We start from the raw sequence: 20058 nt of genomic DNA, 5'->3' as shown, positions 1-20058 counted from the left end.
GACAGTTTCTCTATGTAACAGCTCTGGCTGTCCTGGAACTTGGCTTTGTAGACCAGGCTGGCCTCAAACTCACAGAGATCTACCTGCCTCTACCTCCTGATTGCTGGGATTAAAGCTATGTACCACCATGCCTGAGCCATGTCCTGCCTTTCTAAATCTTCTTGTGTCTCCCATCCCTGTTTAATCTAGGCGTCTCCACTTTAAGGATGCATGTAATTAACATTGGGTCCACCTGGGTAACCAGACTAACCTTTCCTTCTCCCAGTCTTGTTTTGCTTTTACTTTTGTTGGTTGGTTGCTACTTTCTAAGTCTCATTATGTAGTCAGTCAGTGCTGGTCTTCTTCAGCCTCTCAAGGACTGGACTGACAGTCATTTATCCCCACATCTAGCTGCTGTAACTGGTTGTATAGGGCAGTCTTTCTGCTGTTGTAACTCATTGTATCTGAACATTAGTTTTCCATGGAGAGATTCTGTTTTTAGCTGGGAGTTAGGAAGCTGTCATAGTACACCACTGCTCATAGCTAAGCTGCATTTCAGACTCTGGCCTTTATGGCTCCAGAATCTGCAGTTTCCCCTGTATTGTAAAGACTCCTTCGCTTCTCCTAAGCTCCTTATCAAGTTGTCTTTGGTGGGTTTGCTAATCTCTTGGTTTGTTGAGTTGCTGTTTAGTGCTGCATAGTCCTTTAGTCCCCTTATTTAAAGAAATAGTACATGCACTCATACAAACCAGAAGTGATGGTAAATGCTAGAGAATCCTAGCACTCAGGAGGCCAAGGCAGGCAAATCTCTGTGAGGTCAAGACCAGCCTGGTCTACAGACTTTCAGGACAGCCAGGTCTACACAGAGAAATCTTGTCTTGGTTAAAAAATAAATAAATCACAAAAATGAAAAAAAGAAGAACAAAATGTTTAATTGGGCTTACATAGTAAGAGAGTGTTAAAGTTGATGGTGACAGAGCAAAGGCCTCTCTCCACAGGAGCAGTGAGAAGTTACATCTTGATCCCCAACTATGAGGCAGAGATCAAAGAACACTGAGAAGCCTTTCTTCTTCTGTAACCTCAGAGCCTACAGGCCTCCATCTGCATCTTTCCCCCATCCCCCATGCACAACTTTCAACAAGAACAAAGCCACACCTCCTAAATCTTCCCAAACAGTTCCACCAACTGGGTGCCAAGTATTCAAACATACAAGCTTATGGGTGCCATTCGCATTCAGACCACCACAATGTGTGACTATGAATTTCTTTCTTGTTTCCTTGAATGTCTCTGTAATTATCTCACATTTGTTTTAAAACTCAACCCAGATTTGACCCTGCTGCCTAGTGTCCAAATAATACAGATTAAAAAACCAAACAAGTTCATTTTTTGCCCTCTATGTGTCCTAATATGTATTGATTTCCTTCTCCAGCTCCCAGAACATTTCTGCTTACCTTCTTTGTGATCATGTGGTACTTTTTAGTAGTTCACTATGGCTTGTCTTTAGTGTTCCTAGCCTCTCTTGTATTTTCTTGTACTTAGCATTTTTTTTCTTTTTCTTTTTCATCTAAATTTTTTATATAAGTTTTCTCAAGATGATTAACAGTCTTTTTTTCTGTCTACTTGTCTTTCTATCAGTTCATCCATCCATCTCCAACTCCACTAGTCAATTTTTTCAATGTATGTGTGCATTTATTTGTATGGGTATATGTGTGTAATTCGTGGGCATATGCATGTGGAAGTCAGAAGTTAACAGTGGATGTCTTCATTTCTCTCCACCTAGGTTTTTCTTGGGAGAGAGTGTTTTGTCTTTTTAACACAGGGTCTCTTGATGAAGCTGGAGCTCACCAGATTGGCTAGACTGGCTAGCCAGAAAGTTCCAGGGATCCTCTGGCTCTGCTGTCTATCTCTCCAATCTTGCACATACTATCATCATACCAGGAAATTTAGTTCTTGGTCCTCTAGCTCTTGCCAGTCTTTTGTTCCCTTCTTCCTTGATGTTCCCCGAGCCTCAAGTGTAGGGATTATGTTGTAGATGTATCAGTTGGTACTGAGTACTTCATAGTAAGTTGTTCTCTACATTTTGATAAGGTATGGATTCCTATAATTTTTTTATGTAACCCATTATAATATTTTAAAATTTATTGTCAGTCTATTTGAAAAATGAAATGTTTTGTATGTAATCATTGAAGAATTTGAATTTATTTCTGCTATTAGGTACCACTGTTAGATATACAAGGATCAAGACATAGATGACAAGCATATGGCTTTTATAGGACATCTCACACAAGATGCAATAATATGAATATCACATTTCCCAAGATGTGTTATGTCACCTGGATATTATAGAACATTATAAAGGCTATTTGTTCTGTGGGATTAAAATATAAATTTCTGAGTTTTCTGTTTGTAAAATTGATATAATCTCTGACAAGTGCTTGTTCAAGTCCCATTTCTTCTCTCTAACTTCATAGCAGTGTTTGAATTCAAGTGTCAGTTAAATGTCTCTCTTATTTATTTACTGATGGTATGTTAGTGTAAGTAGTATGTTCATGCTCAGTATGCTGACGTATACCTGTAATTCTAGGATCTCAGAAGCTGATTCTGAGTTAGGAGCCAGTTTAGGGTGTATAATAAGTTTCAGGCAAGCCTGACTATATCAAGGCCTTATCTCAAAATGAATTAACTGTTAATGAAATACACTTGGTTGAAGACAGGCATTTGTCCATTTTTAGCAATAACTGCTATGCACCTAAAAGTCAAATGGTATCACAAGTCCCTCTGGTTATTTTGGCCTACACCACACTCTTGGACACTTTCCAAGGGTCAGTATTTATAATTAGAAGATTTTGATTGGTGTAGTGTCTCCACTGTATGACCTTGGTTAAGCTCAGATCTCTGCATCTTATGTAATGCCAAATTTACATACTTCACTGGGCTTTTGTTTTTGTTTTTTGAGCTTGATATAAAACTATGTACAGGTGCTTTATAAACCACCAAGTGGCTTACTAATAATAGTACTTAAAGTTAATTGTTCCCTTCATTGAGCTTCCTAAAATTAAATTAGTGGGGTAGGCTTTGCCTATTTAAAAAGACTAGTTTGCTGATTTCAATCTCACTCCCTGAGTTGAAAACAAGATAATTACAAAATAGTAATAGCTATTTTGATCTTGATGTCCTTTGTGTTTAATAAACTTGAAAAGGTTCTTTCCTGTCTCAGATGTCTTCCTGAACTACCCAAGACTGGAAAGACTATCAGAAAAAGACATTCCAGTTTTTACCAGTCTTCGGAAACCAATGGTGGGGCAGTAGTCACCCTCTACCTGGACTTCCTCTCTGCTTACTTTTTTGGTGTGCTGGCTACTTTTATAACAACACAAGCTAAAATCATTTGGGAAGCAGGACTTTCAGTTGAAAAGCAAGTCTCCATAAGATAGGTTTATAGTGCATTTTCTTAGTGATTGATGTGGGAGAGCCCAGCCCATTTTATGTGGTACCGCTTCTAGGCGGGTGGTGCTGAGTACTATAAGAAAGCAGGCAGAGCAAGCCATGAGAGAGCAAGGCCTTTTAGCAAGCAGAACTCCTCCATGGCCTCTGCATAGGTTCCTGTCTCCAGGTTCCTACCTGTGTCCCTGCCCTTACTTCCTGGATAAGGTGCAACATCTTAAGTCAGATTGGGTGACTACAGTCTAGAAGATAAAATACCCCTTTCTTCCTCTAGTTGCTTTTGTTCATGGCTGTATTAGCAATAGAAACCAACTGTAAGACACCACATGAGGGATTTCTCTCATTTTTGAACCCTTTTTTGAAAGAAGAAGGTTTGTAGTTCTACAGACCTATTTTGTAAGAATGAATCTGTTGGTAGAGCTATCACATCTATTTGGATAAAGTAAAATGCCCCCACTTTCAAAGGGGGTAGTAAAAGTGTGCATGGCCCTAATCACTTCTCCTTAAAACTTTACTTCAGCCGGTAGAATAACAGAATGGCTTATCAGTTATACATTAAAACAAATAATTGTATGTCTGATTCTTATATCCTAATTTCATCAATGGAATTGTGTAGTAATTACTATTATGCTTTTTTAGGTGTCCTTTGTAACACCATGTATGTCTTATTTTTTTAAAATTTCTGTATAGTTAAATCATAATTAAATCTGTTTCTGACCCTCTTAGTATATTTCTGTTTTGAAACCAGCTCTACTTAAACAAGATTTTATCAAAGACCTTGTCTAGTTCACAGAATTTAGAGGAAGATAGTAGAATCAAGTGTCCAAATGGGCATGATCGAGGAAAATAGGACACACCCAGATTCATAGTATCATACAGCCTGCTTAAGAAGATGGTGCATTCATGTCAGTGCCTTTGTTAGGCTCTTTGATCTGTGCTGTGGCAACTGTGGACTATTCTCCCAATGACCCTTGGTATTGTAGCACCCTCTCAAGATTCCAAGTTCTGAGCAGCAGTATCTGATTGGCCAGTCTCTGTCAGTTTTTCATCTTCGCTTCCAACGAAATCAGAAATGCTCAGCCTCCAGAGCATTGGGATTAAAGATGTATGTCAGCACACCCAGACACTTTACCTTTTGTCTTCAGTGTTGTTATTGGTAGTTTGTACATTTGTGTTAGAAGCCAGATTTCTGGATCAGCTGCTATTTGTAATTTGAATTTTTATAGATGTTGCCAGAAGACCTTCATAAGTCTGAGTGTGTTTAATCTGAACTTCCTGTATATGTCATGGTATTAAATTTAACACGCTAACTTTAGCATTAAATATGTGGATTAATTAACTAGTCTATGTTTTTCTAATTTAGCAATTTATTTTTGTTACTGGGGGAGTTGGCCCAAGTACTGTTGCTGTCTGGAAGCTGGATTGTGCCCTGCTGCAGATCCTCTGATCTCAGTTGACCTCCATCCTACTGTATGTACTCCTGCGAGTTGACCTTTTCAAAGGAAACTCACATGGAAATTCAGGATAGATCATGGCAGACGTGGGATTCTCATGTAGCACAGTCCCACTTTATTTCCTAGAATACTTTCCTGTCTGAAAGTGTCCCCTTTAAAAAAAAAAAATTGAGAGGCTGGAGAGATGGCTCAGTGGTTAAGAGCACTGACTGCTCTCTCTCTCAGAGGTCCTGAGTTCAGTTCCCAGCAACCATGTGGTGACTCACAACTATCTGTAATGGAATCCAGTACCCTCCTCTGGTGTGTCTGAAGTCAGCTACAGTGTACTCATATATATAGAAAAATGAGTAGTCTCTGCATTTGTGTGTGCCTGAGTATATGTCTGTACCACATTCATGCTAGGGGACTGTGAATGTCAGAAGAGGTGTTGAAGCCTTACAGCTGTGAGCTGCTGTGTGTGTGTTGGGAACTGAACCTGAGTCCTCTGCAGGAGTAGTAAGTGCTTTTGACCACTGAACCATCCTTTTTAGGCCTATTTTCTGATTTTGAATTAAATTATATCCAGCTTTGTATTTGTAAATGTATTACACTTAAACTAAGCTTTTCTACACTTAACCTATATTCTAGATCTTCAAGCTTCACCAATTGAATTTGGCTTATCTCACTGAAGGATGTTTTTAATCATGCCAAGTTATCAGTCTGAGTTCACCTGGCTGACAAGAATCACCCAAAATTTGAACAAAGCAGGAACAAAATCTAGAATCCTTAATGGATTGAAATTAAATTGTAATGAAATTAGAGTCAAGATGGGGGAAGACTGGCTATGGGGTAAAGAAAAAATTAAGGAACTCGGTAAAAGGACTGAATGTGTGGCTCCATTAAAGCTGCCTAGTATGCAGAGCCTTGGGTTTAATCCCCAGCACCACATTAAAAACTGACTAGGCATGGTGTCTTGCATACTTGTAATCTCAGCACATAGGAGATAGAGGCGGGAGATCAAATATTTAAAGTCATCCTCAACTACATACCAAATTTGAGACCAGCCTGGGCTACATTGGACTCAGCCTAAATAAAAATATAGAAAGAAATAAAACTGGGGAAAAAGTTGAGAGAAGGCCCTCTACCTTTGCAGCTAGGCAGAGCATAAAGGGACAGATCTGGCACCTAGTGTCACTGGAGGGCTGAGGCTCAGGTCAGCCCATAGCAGTTTACTGAGGGCCTTAGATGGCTTGTTACTGTTGCTTTTTTTGGTACATGAAATAGCTTATTTTGCTTACAGCTTTTAATTTTGCAACAAACCATTTATGTCCTAACGTATTTCTTATAGGTCATGTATAATAGATTTTATTCCATAGTAGTGATATATGTATCTACCTTCTTTCCATAGCATCATGAAAGAATGTTTTCTTTTTAAGCTACTTGATTTTGAGACAGTGTATTACTGTGCAGTCCAGGCTGACCATGAGCCCTCAATGATCTTGTATTCTAAAGTTACAAGAATGCAGCATCATATCTACTTTTGCGTTGTTTCTTTTGCTTTATTTCCCAACTCTGGGAGCTTTTATTTAATAGGTTTATAGTAAAGTACTTCCTGTATATGTCATGGTCTTAAATTTAACAAGCTAAGTTGGCCCCACTTTTTTTCCATTTTATTTTTTGAGACAAGGTTTTACTGTGTAGCCTGGCAGACTTCAAACTTACAATTTTACCACCTAGTCCTCCAGGTAGCGGTCTCACAGGTATGTGCCCCAGCCTCTAGTGTAGAGGATATTGTGTTCTCCCCAGAAGCCAAATAATGAAATCAATTGTTTGTAACACTTAACCAGAAAGTGTCCATATTTTAAAAATTAGAAAGCATTACTCGTTTTATGGATACTATTGTAGGACATGTGGTACTGAAGACTTAAGGACAAGTTAAGGGGGAGGACATGGTCACTGGATAGTAGAAAAACACTAAGTAAAAATGTTCAAGCAGGACGTGTGTGTGTGTATGTGTCTGAGGCAGGAGATTACAATTTGGGGCTAAATACGGTACATCCAGTAAAGTCCTATTTCAAAAGTAAAATTAATTTTAATGAACAAAGGTAAACTGTGTAAGTGATATTAGCAGAGGGGCACATAGACATTCGTTTGAAGCTACCTGCTTTGCTCCTTTTTCTTCCTTGATTGCATCCTAGAAGTATTCCCATGTTGTGTCACCCTTCTAGAAGATAGATGGTTTGCATGGCAGGGCTGAGTTCTTTGAGATCTTATATCCCCACCCTCCAAAAGAAAAAACAATTTTTTTGAGATATTAGGATCTTGGCAGTAAAGCCCAGATTTGCCTAATACTATGTAACTCAGGCTGGCTTCAAACTCAGAGCAATTCTCCTGCTTCAGCCTCCCATGCACTGGGATTACGGGCATCACCAGTACAGTTTTTTATTGATTCTTTAGCAGTCTTTCAACTTTGTCAGTGTACTTGGTTTTAATGCTTTCCATTTTTTCTGGGGAGGTCTTACATTGTTCAAACTACATTTTTTTGGTAATGTAGCATTAATTTCTTTATTTCTGTGACCAAGTAATAGTACCTAGAACATAGCAGGCAAACATTCAATAAATAGTTTTCATCTTTTAGGGGGGATATTATGTTTTCAGGGTGTTTAGTTGTTGGTTGGTTTGGTTAAAGATTTATTTATTTAATGTATATGAGTACATCATTGCTCTCTTCAGACACACCAGAAGAGGACATCAGACACCTTTACAGATGGTTGTGAGCCATCATGTGGTTGCTAGAAATTGAACTCAGGACCTCTGGAAGAGCAGTCAGTGCTTTTAACTGCTGAGCGGTCTCTCCAGCCCTGTTGGTTGGTTTTTTCATTTTGTTTATAGCAACATGGCTGTCTTCCTGGCTTTCTTCCCTATATCTTTGTTTCTATAACCTTGTTTCGTTCTTGTTTGTTCTTTGTGGTTTTGTATGGTTTGGGGGTTTATTTGTTAAGGCCTCTTATAGCCCAGGCTGGCCTCAAACTCTGTAGCCAAGAGTGGCCTTAAACTCATGATCCTTTTGCCTCTGCCTCTAATGCTAGTGTTACTGATGTGTGTCACCATGCCTTGTCCCTTTTATTAACACAGAGAAATGTATAAAATATCAGATTGTGTTGCATTTTCGTATATGTATACAACACGCATTGATCATATTCACCCTCTATTACCTTGTTTTCCTTTTCTTTCTTTCTCTTCTCTAATAATCCTTTTCTTTTTCTTTCTTTTTTTTTTTATTTTTGCCCGTTGATAGGACATACCAGAAAAGAAGTAGAGCTTGTCTTTCTGAGTCTGATTTATTTTGTCTAACATGATCCTTTCCAGTTGTGTCATCTTCCTAACCTTACTATGTATCTACATCCCACATTTTTCTTTCTTTATGAGGCCACCTGCCTTTAGATTTAGTCCACATCTCAGTTCCAGATGAGTTTGTCTTGAAATTCTTAGACACATCTGCAGTGCCCTCTTTCCAAGTGAGGCTGTGGGTTGAAACTCTGTCATGTGTCTTCAGGGACCATATCTGCTTAGCTTGCTGTCATCAGCCACCAGAGTAGTGTGCAGATAGAACAATGGCAAGACACAAAAAATCAATAATAAAGTTAAATTCTAAGAACAACTGGGGCTCTTAGAGTCTGAACCACCAATCAAAAAACTTACATGAACTAGATCTAGGCCTCCCCACATGTATGTAGCAGATGTGCAGCTTGGTCTTCATGTGGGTCCCTAACAACTGGAGTGCGGCTGTCTGAGAAGCTGTTGCCTGTATGTAGGATCTGTTCTAGCTGTGCTTGTCTGGCCTTAGTGGGAAAGGAAGTGCCTAGCCAAACAGAGACTTGAAGTACCTAGAGGGTGGGGGATGGGGGGATTGGGGGGGTAACTGGGATGGGGGCAGTGAACATGATATAAAGTGAATAAATAAAAAATTAAATTAAATTAAATTTAAAAAATAATGAAGATTGTTCTTCTGGAAGGCAACAGTATTGGAGCCTGCCAACAGCGTGCAAACAGTTCTGACGTCACTTTCCTTAGCCAGAAACTCATAAGTTTGCAAAAGCTGGTTTTAAGAGACACCAACATAAACATTTTTTTAAGAGATATTCTTAAAATATACCTTTAAAACTTTTGACTGAGCCAGATAAGTTTGAGTAGAATTTTTTTTTATTTTCTATTCCTATATTCATCTTAAAGAATCTTTAGTGCTTGTATTAAATTTTTCAATTTTCAGCATACTTTAAATTTTTCTTATTTGAACCTGTCATGCTCCTTTGAGAGAGGAACACTGTTTTCTCTTTACCTGTTTAGTTTTCTTTTCTCTTCTTTTCTTTTTTTCTTTTTTTGCATAAGTACATGCACGCGTGCGTGCGTGCGTGTGTGTGTGTGTGTGTGTGTGTGTGTGTGTGTGTGTGTTAGAATTATTGGGCACTAGGGCTTTGTGCATGCTAGGCAATGCTTTAGCACTGAACCATACAAATCTGGTTATAAAATAAAATTCTAATATTTAAGTTAGACTTGCATTTCTACTAAAGCGTCTGTATAAATTGTATCAATTTAACATTTTGAGTTCTAATCCCAGAGTCTCAAGAGAATGAGGCTAGAAGGAAGACACTGTCTTAGAAAACCAAAATTCATCAAAACAGACTTAAGCCTAGGCTAGGTTGTTGATTCTCTGGAGTTTTGTGTCCCCCATCCATCCTTCCTTTTCTCCTGTAGTATCATTGTACAACTCTGTGCTAGTTAGGAGTGGCCTTGGCCCTAGCCCTTACCCTTGACTTTTTTCCCCCTTCATATTTTGAAAGTAAGTTGTTTGGCTTGTGAAAAATAGGATCATCACCAATTTTTAAGACTCTTGAAATTACAGAAATCCTAAAATGACTCATTAGATTCTTAGGAATTTGGTGTTTCTCGAAAAGGGCTCCTTGCCCACAATCTCTTGAGGACTAAGTAAATAAAACTTCCAGCCTAAAGACTAACGTACAGATTCTCTTGGGTGGAACTTCAGGAATGTGATTTTTAATGTGCCTCGATGTTAAGTGTTTGCTACAAATGGTCTTTAGGTACTTGGTTCTCACGATGCTTTGTGCTACAAAAAGAACAACCAATGACTTGGACCCTAAATTAAAAGAATAAAATAAAAGGCTGAGGTAGGAGGATTGCTTTGCTTTGAGTTCAAGGACAGCCTGTGCTACCTAAACAGGACAGGAAAAAAAAGAAGAGAAGTAGACTTAATGGTTACGGCACTATTACATGCATCATTTGTGCTAAACAGGTCACGATACCTAACTCAAGGCCTTAAAATGTAGTATTATCAGCTTGGCAGGATGGATAAGCAGGGAAATACTTTCCAAGAAGCTTGCTAATCTGACTTTACGCTCTGAACCCTTGTGATGGTAGAGAAGACCAATGTCTGCAAGTTGTCCTTTGACCACCACCATGCATCATGGCACATATACTTTGACATACATACACATAAAGAACATGAATAGTATTTTTCACATCAGATGTTTTGGAAGATGACTAAACTTCAGATCTTTCCCCCAAATAGCTTTGTTTATAAAAGAGGTGAAAATAGGCATTTAAATAACTGATAGTATAATTAAAAATAGTAATAAATGCCTTTCAGAAATAAAAGTTCATTAAAGATCACATGCAGCTAATGGAAGAAAGGCATGAATGGCATGAATGGAGGTGATGCGCCTTGCGGAGCTCTGGGGAGGTAGGGGGTGTGGTAGTTAACTGTTTGCTGAGGAAAGCAGTGTTTGCTTTCTAAACACACCTGTCATCTCCGCATTCTCAAAACACTGCTGCTTTGGGCTTTCTCCTTTTTCTGAAGCCATCTCAAAGCTAATGTTGAGGTTTAGCTTACTGACTGCTCCATGTGGCAACTGTGTTTGCTGAACAAGACTAAGTTATCCTCCCTTGAGAGATGTGGGTGTATTTTGAAAGTGAGATTCTTGAAGATTGTCCACTGAAGGAAAGGATTCAATACAAAGAGAAGCAAACTGTGGAGATAAAAGGGCCGGCTAGCTCTCAGGACCTACAGGAAGAGTGTGGGCCCTACCTGTGAAGAAAGGGGCAGTGCTCTAGGATTGAAGGGACTCGGACAGCACAGGTGCATAGAGGAAGCTTGGCCTAAAAAAGTGAAACGTTTGGTAAAAATCTGGTGTATTTAAATTGTTGCAATTAGATAATAAATGAGTTCTAGAGTTACTCTGTGTTCTAAGTGTGTTATGTATTAACTGATTTAATGCGCCCAACTCTGTGATAAACATGCATTCTTATCCCCATTCTATAAATGACACAGAGGACAACACATGTCTTATCCAACTGTCCTGGGGGTGCTGAAGTGAGAACTGCTGAGAACTTGTTGCTGTTCTAGAGCTTCAGCTGCCATGCCTCCTTTGTGTGGAAAGCTAATGAGTAGGGAAGGGCAAAGGGTTATCTCAAGAAATTGACAAGCCCCAGGCAGTGGTGGCACATACCTTTAATCCCAGCGCTTGGGAGGCAGAGGCAGGCGGATTTCTGAGTTTGAGGCCAGCCTAGTCTACAGAGTGAGTTCCAGGACAGCCAGGGCTACACAGAGAAACCCTGTCTCAAAAAACTAGGAAAAAAAAAAAAATCAGTGCTTCACAGCAGCAGAAACCCTTGCTACTACTTTTCTAAGGTCAGTCTTAATTTCTGTGGGTTATTTTTTTCTCTGACTGTTTATTCATGTTTTAATTTACAGGTGTTGGTAAATCGTGTTTATTGCTACAGTTTACAGACAAGAGGTTTCAGCCGGTGCATGACCTCACAATTGGTAAGTTTTCTGAAAGAAAAAGACATTAAATGTTTTGAATAGCTTATGTATAGATACTAGCGGGTCACTGAACAAGCAGTGAAACTAGATTTGTTGTGCAGAATTCAATCTCTATTGCTTTTAGAAATAAATATATAGTAAAAATATTAACTTTTCATACAGAATTAGAGTATGAAGGGCATTAATATTAAAATGTCAGTTCTATTTGATTATGCATTACATTTTTAAGAGACAAAACTGCATCATAGTGGGCGCTTACTGGAAATTAAAACAGGTCCGCTAGGGGGCTGGAGAGATGGCTGGAGAGATGGAGCACTGACTACTCTTCCAGAGGGCCTGAGTTCAATTCCCAGAAACCACATGGTGGCTCACAACCATCTGTAATGGGATCTGATGCCCTCTTTTGGTATGTCTGAAGAGAGCTACAGTGTACTCATAAAATAAACAAGTAATTCTTTTTTTTTTTTTTTTTTTAAAAAAACAAGTAATTCTTTAAAAAAAGTCTACTAGTATGTGGGCAAACTGTTTCACCACTTCCCATTTCACCTTTTCTATGTGTTGTCATTAACAAGGACCGTTTGCCCACTACGAAGACAGGTACTAGTAACAAATAGTCACTGGTGTTAGTTATTGTTAGTTTACATAGTGTTACTACTACTTTTTATCAGTACACAAAGCTTCAAATTTAAAATGAGTGAAGAACTAAGCGTTTTAGACAGATACAATTTATTTGAAAATTATATCAGTGGTCAAGCATGGTGGCAAGATCCTGCAAACCCACAAACCCAGTACTTGGGAAACAGACACGAGGTTCACCACAAGTTCAGGGCTAGTATGGTCATCATAGCGAGTTCTAGAGCATCCAGGGCCATGTAGCAAGATGTCTCTTTAAAAAATTATCTATCAATAGATGGGTGGGTGGATGGTGGATGGATAGATGGATGGATGGATAGATAATCTAGAGCAGTAGTTTGCAAACCCTTTGGGGGTTGAACTATATTTTCACAGGGCTCTTATATCAGATATTTACATTATGATTTATAACAATAGCAAAATTACAGATGTGAAATAGTAATAAAATAATTTTAGTAGTTGAGGGTTACCATAACTTAAGGAGCCATTTTAAAGATTTAATGTTTTAGCATTGGAAGGTTGAGAACCACTGAGGGGGGGGGGAGGAGAGTGTGTGTGTGTGTGTGTGTGTGTGTGTGTGAGAGAGAGAGAGAGAGAGAGAGAGAGAGAGAGAGAGAGAGAGAGAAAAGGGGGAGTAGGGGGAGAAAGAGAGAAAAAGGAGTGGGGATATAATAGGAATCTAGCTGGATGATTTTTTTATGCTACAACCTGCTGGGATTGAGTTAAATATAGAAAAAAGGAGTAATTGGAAATCTCACTTCTTTTGTTTAGTAACATTCTCTTACTGATTGCCTAGTTCTGTCTAGGAGTTGTGTATGTTTATTATGTTACTGTTTGTTTAAGATAGATCTCCATGTATAAACAGACAGGGCTTTCTGGGCAGTGTTGGCGCACTCCTTTAATCCCAGCACTTGGGAGGCAGAGGCAGGTGGATTTCTGAGTTCTAGACCAGCCTGGTCTACAGAGTGAGTTCCAGGACAGCCAGGGCTACACAGAGAAACCCTGTCGCAAAAAAAAAAAAAAAAAAAAAAAAAAAAAAAAAAAAAAAACAGACAGGGCTTGAATTTGCAGTACTTCTGCTTTCACCTTCTGAATTCTGGGTTACAGTTGTGTTCTACTACACTCAGTCTCTTCATTTTATTATTTCTTTAAAAGCTTTATTTATTTATGTATATGAGTACACTGTAGCTGTACAGATGGTTGTGAGCCACCATATAGTTGCTGGGATTTGAACTCAGGACCTTCAGGAGAGCAGTCAATTCTCTTAACTGCTGAGCCATCTTTCTAGCCCCCATTTTATTATTTTATTTAGTCATTACACTTTGCTAACAGTAAATATAGGAGGATCTAGGAGTTTAAGTCTAGTCTAGGCAGCATGAAGCCCTGGCTCAAAACCCAAAAGCAAAGGACTGTTTCCTTCCTCAATGAATTCGACATCGTGGTAGCTAGTTGTAGGAAAGAGTGTGTCCTAAAATGGCTAGCCAAACAGTTGTTTTCAATATAGACTATTTCTAAACCTTGTCCTTCCTTTTCACTGACTCATGCGTAAATATCTAAGTTGCTGCAGTGTACCCAGTAGAGGAAATGGACCTGAACCCATCAGAAAATGGCATATACTATATTTGTGAAGAGAGACTAAAGAAAGCAAGCTGCCAGCTGGCTTTACTCTAGGTTGTTGGCTGATGGCAGACACTGGAACTCGGAGGCTAAAAGAAAAGAGAAGTCAGAGATCTTTTTCTACTTCACTCCTAGCCTGCTTTGACTTATGTTCTCCATTCCTTCAGTCCCTGCCCCTTGTCTGACAAGCCACTGGTAGTATGGCTCCTGAGCTCTCACTCCAGTCTCTCCCCATGTCCTCTGGTCAAAAAACAGCAGCAGTCTCCTGCTGGAGCTCATCTCTGGGCTGAGTCGCCATCTCTTCTTTGAGTCTCTTGCCTCTGTGTTATAGCAAATTCTATATACTAGGCATGTAAATATTTAAATGTGGTTTCTGTCTTTCTGACTAAGACCCTAGGGGGTATACCTTTCTTTTTCACATTTGACTCTCACATTTTTTTTTCATTTTTTTTAGAATTTGTTTTTTATCCTTTGACAGTTTTATATGTATATATGTGTGTATGTATGTGTATCTGTGTATATGTGATTAATTTTAGCCCCTGTTGCCCATAACCCAGATAATTCCTCCTCTTCTGTTGAAACCCTTCTCAGCAATCCCTTCTCTTATTTCATATCTTTTTTTTTTTTTTAACTGTTAAAATAAGGTTGCCTGCATAAGCATGGGTGGAAAATTATTTACTGGAGCATTGGCAATTTACTAGTGATAAAACTGAAGAAAGTGACAGCCCTGCCTCCAGCCACCATAACTGCCCTTCAGGGAGGAGCAGAGCCTCCTGATCCCTTTCTTCTTCCATGATGAATCTGTCTGCCTCTGCGTCCCAAGCATAGATGAGATGTACAAGTGAGTGCAGCTGCGGTAAGTTCATGAGTCTCTCAGCTGCCTCATGTCCAGAAGGTTCTCTTTAACACTCTGCTCTAACACAGTCTTTTCTGGACCCTCCACACTGTTCCCTAAGGCTTGGAGGTAGGTGTGATACAGATGTCTCACGTAAGGCCAGGGGCTCCATAGTCATTTTTTCTCTGTATTCTGACCAGTCCTGAGCCTCTGTATTAATGCTGTGCCTGCAAAACAAAGCTTGTCTGTTAAGGACTGGCTGAGAGTTACACTATTGTGTAGGGATAAATGTAAGTGTTTAGAAGGCAGTTTGATATTATGTGCATTTAGTTCAATAATAGTAGATTCTCCTTTACAGCCTATGCCTTCCTTTGTCATGTGTTCTTGGCCAGCTTTACAGAACCTGCCATGAGTTTTCTCCTGTGGAGTGAGCCTTAAATCCAATCAGAAAGCAATTGATTATCTACATGATATTCATGGCACTATTGCACCAATGTACATATCTTGACAGGCTGGTCGATTTTTATAGCTCACAGTAATCACAGCTGGGCAAGATTTTGCTGACTTGTCTTCCCTACAGCCTCTGTAGCACTGTTAGCACTGTGAAAGCCAGCCCGTGGGAAGGAAGCCTCCAGGTCACTTCCAGCTGCATTGAGCCCGTGACCAAAGCATCTGTCTAGTAGAGCAGTGGCAGTAGCTTGTGCTGTTTTAAGGCTCTGGCACCTCTCAAACAACAATTTTAGGGAAGTAGAGATGTTGGCACTGGAGATTTTTCATATTGCCTCTTAAGTAACAAAATCCATCTGACAGATTAAGCAAATCAAGAGTTTATTGGTTTGGTTTGGTTTGGTTTTTGGTTTTTTGAGACAAGCTTTCCTGTGTAGCCCTGGTTGTCCTGGAACTCATTCTGTAGACCAGGCTGGCCTTGAACTCAGAAATCTGCCTGCCTTTGCCTCCCAAGTTCTGGGATTAAAGGCATACAACACCACTGCCCTGCTAAGAGTTTATTGTTTTAAGTACTTCTTTGTGTCCCATTAAAAACTGAGGAAGGGAGGACCTGACTCTGGCCAGAATGAGCTTTTAAGGAGATGGAACTTCTGCCTCTGCCACACATTCCCCTATGCCTGCTTTATTTTTCTCTACCTGTTCCCAGTGGAGGTTTGATTTTTGTTTTTGTTTTTTTTGGGGGGGGGTGTTATTGTTTGGTTTGATTTTTTTTTTCCTATCTATGACAAGAAATAGTTATTATGATCAGCTCCAAAGTTGTATCATTCAGAAGATTAAAGGTTTTTGTAATATAAATACAAGTTCTTTGGAAAAGAACTCTCACTGACTCAATTTGGTACAGACCCACTTTTTAACTGGGAGCTACAGATGTGGGTCAGCTCAAATTATAGGCCAAGGGTCAGCTTGCTCGTCATACCAACTGTCCTGGTGGTGGGATGCAGATGTTTAGTCACATAATTACCATCACAATTCCCTAACCCTTAAATATTAGCTGGTTATCTTAATCACTTTTCTGTTGCTATGAAGAGACACCATGACCGAAGCAACTTATAAAATATTTAGGAAATACCTTTAATCCCAGCAGCTGGGAAGTAGAAAGAGGTGGATCTCTGTGAGTTCAAGACCAGCCTGGTATACATAGTGAGTTCCTAGACAGCCACAACTACATAATGAGACCCTTAAAAACAAACAAAACAACAACAACAAAAGAAAGCATTTAATTGGAGGCTTGCTTAGAGTGTCAGAGAGTGAGTCCATGACCATCATTGTGGGGAGCATGATGGCAGACAGGACGGCATGGCATTGGATCAGTAGCTAAGCATTTACAATCTGATCTACAGTTGTGGGGAGAGAGACTCCTGAAGTAGCTTTTAAAACCTCAGAGGCCATCCCCAGTGACACCTCCTAATCTTCAAAATAATATTTCCACCAATTTAGAACCAAGCATTCAAATTATGAGCCTTAGGAGACCATTCTCATTCAAACCACCACACTAGCTATCTTTTTTTTTTACTTAGTTCTATTACAGTCAGTTTTATACTCTTTATAAACCCTAGCTCCTGAGCTTATGTTATGGTTTCTGTCAGTTTGCTTTCTCAGCTCTTTTTCTTGCTTTTCTGTAACCCATGCAGACAGTGTATCCTGTTGAGGCTTAGCTATTCGCTCTCCACTGGATATCCAGTAGTTTTTATTCCTCAGAGCTCCTCTTCTCAGTACGGAATTGGCTTGCCACTGCTGCTTATTTCTAAACTGCTCATATCCCAGACTGTAGCTCCCACTTATAGTAAATGAAATTGTATATCTATTATTGTAAGTATTTTTATTCAGAAAAGACACAGAAGTGCTGGGAAACAGCCAAAGTAAATGAGTTTGTGTGTGATATCTAGCACTAACTTAGGTGGTGAATGACTAAGTCGTGCTATAAAACTTTATAATCAGGATTGTTTTTCCTAAAAGCTAACATAAACCTTATGGAAGATAGATGCTGGCACTTTAGCTTTTACGTACTTTGTTCAGGGAAGCTATATGCAGTGGGTTGGAATATTTGCTAAGTGTCTTCATGCTGTTGCATAGGTGGGTTTGCCCCTTGGATAGTGACATATTTAAGTTTGGGCCATGACTATAGTGGTTTGAATGAGAATGTCCCCTATAGGCTCATATATTTGAATACTTAGTCATCAGAGAGTACACTGTTTGAGAAGGATTATAAGGGCTAGAGGGTGTGGCCTTGTTAGAATGGGTCTAGGGATGAACTTTGAGGTTTCAAAGGCCCATGCAGGCCCAGTCTTTCTCTCCCTGCTGGTTGCCTGTAGATCAGGATGTAATGTTCTCAGTTACTGTCCAGTGCCATGCCTGTCTGCTTGCTACCATGATGATAATGGACTAACCTCCTAAATTAAGCAAGCCCCCAGTTAAGTGCTTCCTCTTATAAGACATGCCTTGGTCGTGCTGTCTCTTCACAGCAATAAAACAGTAACTGAGACAGTGACCAAGAAAGTGTTAAATAGCAGAGGGCTTGAGGGGTGTTTCCACAGTTGAGAGTGCTTGCTGTGCAATCATGAGGACCAGAAGTCTATCCCAGTACCCACACACACCCTCTTTGGACTTCCATGACCACATAGGCATGCACACCTGCACATATTCTAAATACACTCACAGACACATTCCCACACAAATAAATCTTTCATTAAATATTAAATGATAGAAGAAAATAAATAAAAGATTAGGTTAGTTATTGGTTAGAGCTCTCTAGAGTAACAACTTACAGAATGAGTCTCCATGACTTACAGGCTATGGTGCAGCTAATCCAACAAATGGGTAGCTATGGATTGGAGGTCCAAGAATTCAATAGTTGTTCAGTCCACAAGGCTGGATGTGTTAGCTGGAATCTCAAAGAAGTAGGCTCAACTGCTAGTGAAGAAATAGACTTGTTAGAGAGAGCAAGAGCAAGCTAGAAAGAGCAAGGCTTCCTTTCTTCCTCATAGGTGGTCCAGGCAGTTGATTTCAGATGTTGTTAAATTGACAACCAAAATGGCCATCACAGTTAGGAATTATTCTCATACGTTGTTTATCCTTTGTCTCTGGGAGTTGTTAAGATAAACAAAAACAGCTGTTTATTTGTTTATAAATAGCTTCATGGATGTAATTGCATTAAAAAATCTAGAGGCCAGCCTGGACCACCATCATGGATGTGATACAGAAACTTAAACATGAGTTAAATACTAATTACAGACTTTGTCAGGTCTGCCACTCTCAGTCCCTCTTTTCTTCCACTACAGTTGACCCAGACACTCTCCATCAGCTGCCCAGTGTCCAGATCACAGCCAGGACTGCACATACTGATGCTTAGAACCACTCAGTAATATGGTTCATCTCTCTTTATCTTCTAAGTCAGTTCCTTTAGATTCCAGTGCCACATGTAATCCATTGGTCACACCATCTTGTCACTTCCTGTCTCCCAGGCTTAGAATATAATCATTACCATTCCTGCATGCACTTCTGTTCCCTCCTCCCTATCCCCTCTGTTTCCATATTCTTTTGTGAGCAAACTATAGATTAAATATATCTATCTGCTCCATTTCTACATGTGTACCATGAGACATGGCTAGGGACAAGTCTCATTTTTTATTTTATTTTTTTATTTTATTTTATTTTATTTTATTTTTGGTTTTTCGAGACAGGGTTTCTGTTTGTAGCCGGCTGCCCTGGAACTCACTCTGTAGACCAGGCTACCCTCGAATTCCTCCTGCCTCTACCTCCCAAGTGCTGGGATTAAAGGCGTGCGCCACCACTGGCCATTTTTAATTTCTTAGACACCAACTCAAGGGAACTTTCTATATTGCCTGATAGTTGTACCTTATTTCCATTTGTCTGTGAAACTGTACTATATTTTCTTATATTTAACCATGCAATACTTTCTCTGTTTTCACTCGTATTTGATTTTCTTGGTTTGTATTTCTTTTGGAGGAAAATAAAAGGGGGGGGCAAGTCAAGAAACTTTTTTCCAGGTTCCCAGCAGTTCCACCTCAAGAAGCCTGTGTCCAGGAACTATTTACTCCCTGCTATTGTGGATGGACTCTGCAGGTCCTAACAGCATGCTCATAGAAGCCTGCCCTCCTTAGTGGCTTTTTTTCTCTCCAGACATCATTAACTTTTCTGTTTTGAGTGATTATTTTCCATGATGTTTTTTTTTCAATAATTTGATTTCATTTTAACAAAATTCTTCACAAAAAATTATCCACATTTTCTACCCCTTAGTTTCCCTGTCTGTCTCCTCCTGTCTCCTCCTGTCTCCTCCTCTCTCCTCCTCCTCTCTCTCTGTTTCTCCTATCTCCTTTCCTTCTTATTTGTAAATGGTATTGGTTTTTCTGAGACAAGGTCTCATATAGCCCAATGTGGTCTTAGATTCAGTGTTTAGCTGAGGATGGCCTTGAACTCTTGATCTTCTTGTCTCCACTTTCCAAGTGAAAGAATCATAGGTTTAAGAACCCTTTGCTTTTTACCCTAGCTTTTATTCAGCTTGCTCTTTCCCAATTTTGTCAATCAAAATAAGAAAAAAATGGTTGTTATTCTTGTCAATTTTTAAATTTTTAAATAATTATTGTGAATATGAGTATATTTTATAGGCCTATAAGATGTATATCTGATTGAGGGTTCTTGCTGCCAAGCCTAGCAACCCGAGTTTGATCCCGAAGCTTGTGATGAAAGGAGATAGGTACGTCCTGGATATGTCTCTGGTCCTCTCCAGCACTGTGTAGACCTACACACAC

The 20058-nt window shown here is 39.5% G+C and overlaps 1 protein-coding gene across 1 annotated transcript in view; it reads left to right on the top strand.

The window, feature by feature from the left end:
* Nucleotides 1-20058, top strand: part of Rab2a (RAB2A, member RAS oncogene family) — a 70946-nt gene that overhangs the window by 6257 nt on the left and 44631 nt on the right. The window contains exon 2 of the mRNA XM_031366676.1: nt 11626-11697. Coding sequence (XP_031222536.1) covers nt 11626-11697 — 72 coding nt within the window. The remainder of the gene's footprint in view (nt 1-11625; nt 11698-20058) is intronic.

The sequence above is a fragment of the Mastomys coucha genome, unplaced genomic scaffold (assembly GCF_008632895.1).
Source record: "Mastomys coucha isolate ucsf_1 unplaced genomic scaffold, UCSF_Mcou_1 pScaffold14, whole genome shotgun sequence".
NCBI lineage: Eukaryota > Metazoa > Chordata > Mammalia > Rodentia > Muridae > Mastomys > Mastomys coucha.
Note: the sequence above shows the minus strand (reverse complement) of the source record. Positions and strands in the feature narration are given on the sequence as shown.